Source organism: Chiloscyllium plagiosum, chromosome 26 (assembly GCF_004010195.1).
Source record: "Chiloscyllium plagiosum isolate BGI_BamShark_2017 chromosome 26, ASM401019v2, whole genome shotgun sequence".
Taxonomy (NCBI): domain Eukaryota; kingdom Metazoa; phylum Chordata; class Chondrichthyes; order Orectolobiformes; family Hemiscylliidae; genus Chiloscyllium; species Chiloscyllium plagiosum.
The window spans coordinates 10,813,404-10,823,972 of record NC_057735.1 but is presented as its reverse complement, the minus strand read 5'-3'; the positions used below and the strand labels follow the sequence as shown (position 1 = coordinate 10,823,972).

The 10,569-nt window shown below is 43.7% G+C and overlaps 1 protein-coding gene across 2 annotated transcripts in view; it reads right to left on the bottom strand.

Annotated features, from left to right (window-relative positions):
• Positions 1 to 10,569, bottom strand: part of cntn2 (contactin 2) — a 226,451-nt gene that overhangs the window by 65,364 nt on the left and 150,518 nt on the right. For both annotated transcript variants that reach the window (XM_043716481.1, XM_043716479.1), the window contains one exon: positions 1,306 to 1,487. In XM_043716481.1, coding sequence (XP_043572416.1) covers positions 1,306 to 1,487 — 182 coding nt within the window. The remainder of the gene's footprint in view (positions 1 to 1,305; positions 1,488 to 10,569) is intronic.

The window sequence follows — 10,569 nt, the reverse complement described above, 5'->3', positions numbered from 1 at the left end:
TCAGCCAACCAACTTTCAATCCCAGTTAGTACTTTGCCCCCAATACCATGTGCCCTAATTTTACTCACTAACCTCCTGTGTGGGACTTTATCAAAAGCTTTCTTAAAGTCCAGGTACACTACATCTACTGGATCTCCCTCGTCCATCTTCAGAGTTACATCCTCAAAACATTCCAGAAGATTGGTCAAGCATGATTTCCCCTTCATAAATCTATGCTGACTTTGACCTATCCTGTTACTACTATCCAGATGTGTCGTAATTTCATCCTTTATAATAGACTCCAGCATCTTTCCCACCACTGAGGTCAGACTAACTGGTCTATAATTTCCTGTTTTCTCTCTCGCTTCTTTCTTAAAAAGTGGTACAACATTAGCCACCCTTCAATCCGCAGGAACTGATCCCGAATCTATCGAACTCTGGAAAATAATCACCAACGCATCCACGATTTCTCGAGCCACCTCCTTCAGTACCCTGGGATGTAGACCATCAGGCCCTGGGGACTTATCAACCTTCAGACCTAACAGTCTCTCCAACACCAATTCCTGGCAAATATAAATTCCCTTCAGTTCAGGTCGTTCATGTTCATTGGTGTTAATCCAGGAGGGCAATGTACAACACTTGGTTAAAGAAAACAGCCGCTTTACTGAGAAAATGTGTCAAAACAATGATCAATTTGGCAGGGGGAAGATTCAGCCAAAAGATATACTTTTAAAATTGGCCAAGCCTTCCCACTATAACTCTGCATGATTAATAGCCCATACCAAACAATGCTTTTGCATGGGAGTTAAAGTTGGGCCCTCTGTGGTTGATTTGATATTCATGGGGCAAGAAGAGATTGCCAATTTGCTGACTTTCATACAGGGAGACAAAAGTTATCAGAGGTCAACAAGAATGAAGAGTTCAGGCCAGAATAAAATTGGTCATGACCGTTTTGAATAAGGGGCCTTATTCTGCTGCTGTGTGATTGTATATTTGTAACCAGTCCACAAAACAACAGCTTAGTCTTAGAAAGAGGACATTCAGCCCCTTCAGCCTGTTCTATCATCCAATCCAAGCATGACGGTCAACTCTAAATCTCCCTTTGTTTCTACAACCCATTATACTCTTGCCCACAGTAAAAATGTCTTATTCTAAATATTCACCTTTATCCTGAAGTGTGTTGCATTTCTGACACTGTAGGATAATGTTCTGATGGGAATGTCTCCCGGACACTCAAAATCCCTCCACTAGCACAGGGTTAAAATTGTGCCTTAAATGAGATTCTCTTGTATAACGCAACGTGAGACTCTGGATTTCTCTTCTCACCGTGAATGATGATCCGGCCCTGAGTTGAGTCTTTTCCTCTTGAATTTTCTGCCTCACACTCATACACGCCTTCATCTTCAAACTGTACATCGGGAATATGTAGGATGGGCTTGTTGATGGATTCCAAGATCTTGGAAGGCAGGGACCCATCAAGCTTCCTCCATTTGATGGTGGGCACAGGACTGGAAGATATAAAATGCTGGGATTATTCAAGGAAAGAAGGACTTTGACTTATATAGCACCACCACCTCAGGACAAGGTTCCAAAGCACTTTTATCAATTAAGTAGTTATTGTTAAGGAAACCAATTTATCAGCAGTTCTGCAACCAACAATGTGCTGAGTGACCGAACAACTGCTTGAGTGGTAGTGAATGAAGGGGAAAGTGAGGACTGCAGGTGCTGTAGATCAGAGCTGATAATGTGTTGCTGGAAAAGCGCAGCAGGTCAGGCAGCATCCAAGGAGCAGGAGCTCATGCTCGAAACGTCGATTCTCCTGCTCCTTGGATGCTGCCTGACCTGCTGCGCTTTTCCAGCAACACATTATCAGCGCTGGTGGTGAATGGAGGATACTTTTATAATCAGGGCACCAGGGAGAACTTTCCATTCCTTTTCAGAATTGTGCCATGGGACCTTTTATAAGCAGCTGAGAGGGGAGATGGAGCCTTGGTTTAATGCCTCATTCTGAAAGATGACATCCCTGACAATGCAACACTTCTCAGCCTTGCCCTCAGCCTGCTCCATGTATTTCCAAGGTCTCGTATTGGATTCTAATTACCAGGATTTGTTTTCTTTCTTTTTACGCAAACTTGTTTGTCGTGAGCTTCGGGGAAAAAAAAACCCTTGGTCACTGCAGTCACGGAATCAACAGCTGCGCAGTATGTGTATGTGTGGTGATGGACTTCACCTTTGACCTTGTTAAACGATGTCAAAGGCAGGTGTCCACAATCAGCCGCAAGTGTCATCAACGTTGTGATGCCGGCAACACATCAGCCCACCTGTGCACAGCAATATCCCACCAGCGGCAAATAAATAAGCAACCGGATGGTGAAACAAAAGCAGAAATTGCTGGGGAAACACAGCAGGTCTGGCATCATCTGTGGAGAGAGAGCAGAGTTAATGTTTGGGGTCCAGTGACCCTCATGGGGTTCACGGTCTGAGAGGGGAGGTGGGAGGAGGTGTCTGAGAGCCAGTAGCTTGACCTTTGTGTTGTAGAGGTCAATCCTTCAGGCAACAACAGCACCATCCTTATCGCAGGCTTGATGACAGAGCCAGGGTTGGATCTGCAGTTCAGAGTGCAGTCAGTTCAGAGGGAGATAAGTTTGAATGGGCAAGGGGGAGGGGCAGAGAAATTACGACAACCAATGTTATGTTAATATTTCTCAAAGAACAGATCGCGTACAGGTGAAAGGCCGGAAGGAGGGGTCCAGATGGAAAGAGAGTGTTGGAGGCAGATGAAGGCATCTGTGGGATGGGGAGAGGACTCTTTGTTCAAGAAATGGGCACAGATTTGGAGGTGATGGAAGAAAAATTCAACGTCATGTCATGCCAGAAATTCATTAAGGTAGGGACACAAAGGGGTAAAACTGAACCTTTTGTTGAGTGCATAACGTTCAGCATCAAGAGTGGAAGATCAGAATGGATAGTAAATCCATGACAGGAGGTGGGGTTACGAGAGAGGATAGACTCAGAGGGAAGGGGATGGAGTTCCAGAGGGGCGTGAGTATCTCTACAGTTGTTGCATTTATGTTCCTGAATGCCTGAAGGAAAAGAAAAGGTTTCTTGCTGGAACATTGAATGAGCTGGAGGTGCCCTGGGTGCAGGGCATCTCTGAGCCAATATGAGGCAGTGCAGATGGAGAGATCGAGAGTGTGTACCTATATATGGCAATGCGTGGCACTCAGTGTGGATCTCAGGATGCAGTGAGAGCAGCTGTCTGAGAAGCACTGTACAGTACATCACAGAGATACCTGGTAATGTTGTTGGTTGTAGTTCAAATGACAGATGGAGACAAGAATGTCATCATGGCACTCACCAGACATGGGTAATATGCTGGACCCTTTCTGAAGGCAACTTCCAGGCACCTATTCATAGTGATCCAATCAAGTTCCTTTGGTTAGAAGTCAAAATCCAATGATGTGTGTCACTCCAAATCGGGGTGGGTGGGTTCAATCTGGGCGGGCTCCCACACTTGCTGAGACTGGTACTCAGGTACTGGTATCTTCACTGATACTTGAAATGTGTTAGCCATTCTGCGCCTCTCTCTAACATATTCCAGATTTTGGAGGTATCGGTGCTTAGGCTGGGGGGGAGTGGTGGTATGGAGGGTGGGAATGCCTCTCCCTATTGCTACCCTCTCTGCCCCTGTCCTTAGGTCAGTTTCTGGTGGAAATCCCATGCAACCCTGGGTGCAGTAGGAGAGTGGAATACTTTTGGGCTGGGGAAACTCTCCAGCTACATACGCCTCACAAGCGAATGGATGTAATGTGATGGTAAAGTCATTTTGTTATCTCTTTGATCAATGAACTGCACCACCTAACCTTCAAAATCAAAACTAATTATTTTTACAGACAAAGTGGATATGAATTGCCCCAGGGCTAGAGTCCTGCTCTGACTCTGGTAGGAGTGTGGCAGAAACATAGAAAATAGGAGCAGGAGTAGGCCATTCGGCCCTTCAATATCATTGTTCTACCATTCAATATGATCATGGCTGATCATGCAACTCTGTGTCCTTTGTCTTTTTTCTCCCTCTCTCCTTTGATCCTTTGCGTCTTCAGAATTATATCTAATTCTATCTTGAAAGCATTCAATGTTTTGGCCTCAACTATGCCCTGTGGCAGAGAATTCCACTCTCTGGGTGAAGAAATTTCTCCTTATCTCAGCCCGTATGGTCTATCCCTAGACTGTGATCCCTGGTGCAGGATTCCCTTGTCATTGAAACCATCCGTCCTGTGTTTACCCTGCGTAGTCCTGTCAGAATTTTAAAGGTTTCTAAGAGATTCTCCCTAATTCTTCTAAACTCAAGTGAGTATTGTCCCAACTGATTTAGTCTTTCTTCATACATCAAAACACAGATTAGATTGCCAACTCTGCTCAATGTAATAAGGGAAGATCCTAAGAAATGGGAGCATTCAGTCCTTTGGTCTGCTTTCCCAGCAAACAAGATCAGATTTGATGTTTTACATCAACTCCAATTCTATGCCCTAATTCCATAAATCTTGATTCCTTGAGGTTTCATGAATTGATGCCCTGGCCTGCACTCTCGTCATTGGTTGTCCCATATATCAATGGTCTGATTATTTCATCATTCACAACCAATTAAAAAGTGAAAAGACTCTTCATGACTTGATTTCGAGCAAGCTGGTGAAGTAGTGGTCGTGTCACTTGACTAATAATCCAGAAAGTGAGGTGGGTTTGAATCCCCCAATGGCAGATGGTTAAGATTTGAATTCTTAAATCTTGGGACAAAAAACTAGCCTAATGGTGACCATGTCGCTTGTTGCAAAAGCCCATCTGGTTCACTGACATCCTTTAGGGAAGGAAATTTGCCATAATTAACTGGTCTGGTCTATAGGAGAAAGTCAGGTCTGCAGATGCTGGAGATCAGAGCTGAAAATGTGTTGCTGGAAAAGCGCAGCAGGTCAGGCAGCATCCAGGGAATAGGAGAATCGACGTTTCAGGCATAAGCCCTTCTTCAGGATTCCTGAAGAAGGGCTTATGCTCGAAACGTCGATTCTCCTGTTCCCTGGATGCTGCCTGACCTGCTGCGCTTTTCCAGCAACACATTTTCAGCTCTGGTCTGGTCTATAGGTTGTTCTTCTATAATGCATGTTTTGTCAATGCGAATTCACTGTAATGTGATTGACAAATTGGGGATGCCAACTGTTAAGCGCAAACTTTTGGAATGTGTGTAGGTGTAACATGGTTACATCGCCAACACTTTAAATGCTGTTTCTAACGCGCGATTTTTCTATAATGCGGAGTTGCACAAGATTGCAATAATTACGTTATTGAAGAACTGACTGTACATGTAACTCCAGACACACAATAATGGGTTAACTCTTAACTTCTTATGTTCTATGTTCTATGTTCTGGGCAATTATGCATGGGCAATAAATGCTGGTCTTGTCAATGAGGCCCATATCCTATTAACTAAAAACAAATTGGAACTTTCTTCTTTAGCATGTTTCCAACTGACAACCAGAAACAAAAAATATGGAAACGTTCTTTAAATATTCCAATGATGTCTTTATGGTCATTGTTCATGGTGTGTCCTGGAGATTAATCTCAAATGTCAAGAGTCTCCAGGACAGTCTTGGAGAATTTGCAATGGGGAGGCCAGGCCTCCTTGAGCAGGCCCCACCGTAATTCTGGAATTCCCGCTCCCAATAAGATGAGTGACATTGATTGAGTAGGGGAGAGAAGGTTGTGGGAGTCAAGCATAACGAGGAAAAACAGGATTATTTTGAGAGTCCCTTGGTTCAGTTGATTGTGGTGGTGGGGGAGATAAACAGTAAGGGAGAGAAAGATCCAGACATGAGGAGGTAGGAATGCAGAAAGCATGATGGGAATGTTCAAACATTATTCCTTTGCACCTGGGGCTGCAGGGACAGAAGTTTCAAAATGGAGCAAAGACCCAGAGAAACTCTCCTCATTCCCCAGTTACAGACCAGGGGTTGCTATATCCTTGGCATTCACTGTAATCATATTTCAATCTTCAAAACCAACACAACTTGCAGGTCAGACTTGCTTCATGCAGGTTGTTAGTTAGCTCACTTGACTGGATGGCTATGTTGTGTTACAGGGCGTGGGTTCAATTCTTATACCAGCTGAGGTTACCATGAAGGACTCTCCTTCTCAACCTCTCCCCTCACCTGAGGTGGAGTGACCCTCAGGTTAAACCACCCTCAGTTGTCTTTCTTTCTAATGAGAGAGTAGAACAGCTTCCTCTACTTTGGGGTGATCAGACTGCACCTGTCACAAATTGGGACTATGTTGATGGGATCAAAGTGATAAATTTAAACATTTACATCCACGCATCTGCTGGAGGTTTCTGGAGGAGTTAAGTAAGGAAATGTTCCCCTGTGTTCTATGTCATTAGAAAGACCTCTTTATAGATTGCCTCACTGACCTTTCATCTCCTCCATGTCAGCCTAATCAAATTGTGGAATCCAGCCCAAAAATGAAAGACTGTTTTAAAAGTTTGCTTGTAGAACATGGGTGTCACTGGCTGGGTCAGCATTTATTACCCCATTCCTAATTGCATTTCAGAGTCAACATATTGCTGTGGGTCTGGAGTCACAAGTAGGCCAGACCAGGGAAGGATGGCAGATTGCCTTCCCTGAAGGGGCATTAGTGACCCAGATGGGTTTTTCCAACAATTGTCACATGGTCACCATAAGGCTAGCTTTTTATTGATTCAAATTTCATCATCTGTTATTGGAAGGATGTGAACCTATGTGCCCAGAACATTAACCAGGGTTTATGGATTACTAGTCCAGTGACAGTATCACTATGTCACCACATCTCACAGATTTACAATATTTCTATTGTGCCTCTTCCTTCACTCCTTCCCAGAACATCTTGACACCAAGAACAGCTATGTAAGAATCCTACTCATTGACTACAGTTCAGCCTTCAACACTGTTATCCCCTCGAGACTGATTACTAAAGAGACTGATCTTGGACTAAGTCTTACTCTCTGCAACTGGATCCTCAGTTTCCTGACCCAAAGGCCACAATCAATGAAGATTGGGGACAATATTTCATCCTCACTAACACTCAACTCTGGAGCCGCCCAGGGGTGTGTATTCAGCCCCCCTACTGTACTCACTGTATACCCATGACTGCATCACCAAATACCAGACTAATGCCATTTACAAGTTCGCTGATAACACCACCATAGTCAGTCAAATCACAAATGGTGATGAAACTGACTACAGACAGGAGGTGGAAGACCTGGAAAATGGTGCACTGAGAACAACCTTGCTCTCAATGCCAGCAAAACCAAGGAACTCATTATTGACTTTTGGCGGAATGTTACTCATGCCCCTCTACACATTAACAGCACAGAGAGAGTGGAGAGTGTCAAGCTCCTGGGAGTGGTCATCAACAACAAGCTTTCTTGGACTCTTCATGTGGATGCACTGGTTACAAAGGCCTAACAATATCTTTTCTTCCTCAGTCAGCTGAGAAAATTTGGCATGACGGCGAATACCCTTGCCAACTTTTATAGGTGTGCCAACGAGAACATTCTGTCTGGTTGTATCACTACCTGGTATGGCAACTGTACCATTCAAGATCTGAGATGTTTACAGAGAGTGGTGAATTCAGCTCAGACAATCACAAATGCCAACCTCCCATCTATAGAATCCATCTACCAGGCCCGCTGTCAAGGAAAAGCCACCAGCATTCTCAAAGATCCATCCCACCCTAGTAATGTTTTCTACAACCTCTACCATCAAGGAGAAGGTACAGAGGCCTGAACACATGCACCAGCTGGTTTTGAAACAGTTTCTACCCCACTGTTGTTAGAATACTGAATTAACTCAAAACTCTTAGCGTTCACCTGTACCTGTGCTTTTGTTTTTGCCGCTGTTTACCTATTATTTACTTATCTATGCTATTTAACTCTGTGATCTGTCTGCATCGCTCACAAAACAAAGCTTTTCACTGTGTCTCGATACAAATGACAATAAATTCAATTCAATTCAATTCATAATCTTAGGGTGTTCCAAAGTGCTTTACAGTTAAACAAGAACTTGTCAAACTGCTCTAATATAGGAAATGTTACTGCATAGCAATCTCCCACAGACAACAAATGACCAGATATTCTACTTTATTGATACTGATTGAGGCACGAACACAGCCCGAAACACCAGCGAGATGTCCCTTGCTTCTGCTCGAAACAGCACTTTGGGATTGTTAATGTTATCTGAGATTTTATTGAGAAGGACAGCACCTCCAACTGGGCTGCAGTCTCTCAGTACTGCAAGGAAAATGTCGGTTTAGGTTTTCCACTTCGATCTCTGGAGGACAATTGTCAGTGTCTGATGGGGTAATCATACTATCCACTGAGCTACTATTTAACCTTTGCTGCAGCGAAGGAATTTTACATACATACTTTATGAAATGATCAGCAGAGATCCCAATGGTTACACTCTGTCAGGACCTTAATTGCGTCTGGAGATGCATTGTTTTATGTGACCCATTAAGGGTTGTTTGTATGCTATTGTCACCCTGCCCATTAACTTGATTATTTTAAATGGACGCCGATTACATTAAAAGTAACACGCCAGGACATTTTACACAAACACATTTATCAATGTGTTTCCTCAAAACATACCAATGCCCATAAACAAACAGCCTTTATTTATTACAATAGCTTTTCTTAAAAAAAATCAAACAACTATCACCGTGGCAACAGTGCACTCCAGCTAAGACACCCTGTAAAGTTAATATAAGCTCACCCACGGCTTGTATTAGATGCTGGAATTACTACGTTCGACAGTATTCCCCCAAGGTATCTGAACCTTATATCTAGATTTCAGCATGATGTTCTTAGTACATCTAATGCCATTTCACAGCTGGCTGGCATTCAATGAATGAAATTAAATTTGAAACTGGGAGAAGTAGAACAATAAAGACAGGGGCGATTTGAAGAAGGTTTCTTGTTTTTATCAGCGAGGAACAGAATATTCTTCCACTAACTGTGTTGAATGTCAATCGTTCCCAAAGCAAGCAGGACTGGAACCAGATGAATATTAATACACCCACTACACTAGAACAAAGTATATAGCTCAACTCCATTTCATCAAGAAAGCTTTGACATTACACACAGACTTTACCCCAACACGATAGTGTTCAGCCATTTGACTGATGTTTTATAATTGTTTTATCTGTATTGGAGAATTGTTACTGAGCAGCAGACTATTTGGCCCATCGTGCATATGCTCTCTGAATAAGTATCTCACCAATTGCCATTTGCCTGCCTTCTCCCTGTAACCCTGCTCATTGTTTTGTCCAAAATAATTACAGGGCCCACTGTTAAATGCCTCAACTGAGCCTGCCTCTCAAGCAAGACATTCCAAATCCAAACCAGTTGCTGTGTGACAATGGTATTTCCTTATGTCGCATTTGCTTCTTTAAACCTTTAAATCTCTGCCCTCTTATTCTCAATCCTTCACGGGTAGGGACATTTTTACCACCTCTATTCTGTCCTGATCGCTCATGGTTTTGAATTTTCAATCAGACTTCCTCTTAATTCCGGCTTGACCTTGCTATCTTTATTATTGCAATTCACATTCCTAGAGCAGTTCTCATACACCTTGTCTGTATCCTGAGGTTACCTCTGACCCAGAAACTGAACTGGGTTAGCCATACAAACACAGTGACTACAAATGCAGGTCAGAGGCTAAGAATTCTGCAAGCTGCCTGCTGACCCCCCCAAAGCTGTCCTCCATCTGCAAGGCAAATTCAGGAGCATGGTGGAATATTTCGCACTTACCTGGATCAGTGCTGCTCCAAAAATAGCTCCAGGAAGGCACGGTGACTTACTGCTGCCTTACAGCACCAGGGACCTGGGTTGGATTCCACCCTCGGGTGACTGTCTGTGTGGACTTTGCATGTTGTCCCCGTGTCCATGTACATTTCCACTGGGGTTTCCGGTTTTCTCCCACAGTCTCAAGATGTACAGGTTAGGGTGGATTGGCCATGCTAAATTGCCCATAGTGTCCAGGGATATGCAGGCTAGGTGGGTTAACCATGGGAAATGCAGGGCTACAAAGACAGGGTAGGAGTGTGGGTATGGGTGGGATGGCCTTCAGAGGATCGGTGTGGACATGATGGGCTGAACTGCCTGCTTCCACACTGTAAGGATTCTATGATTCTATGGAAAGGGTCTTGTGAGGGAGCCGTGGTTTAATAAGGAATTGGAATCCCTTGTTAAATGGAAGAGGGCGGCCTATGTAAAGATGAGGCGTGAAGGTTCAATTGGGGCGATTGAGAGTTATAAGGTAGCCAGGAAGGACCTGAAGAGAGAGCTAAGAGCAGCAAGGAGGGGACATGAAAAGTCCTTAGTTGGTAGGATTAGGGAAAACCCTAAGACTTTCTATAGGTATGTCAGGAATAAAAGAATGACAAGGGTAGGAATAGGTCCAGTCAAGGATAGTAGTGAGAAGTTGCGTGTGGAGGCTGAAGAGATAGGAGAAGTCTTGAATGAGTACTTTTCTTCAGTATTTACAAATGAGAGGGACCATATTGTTGAAG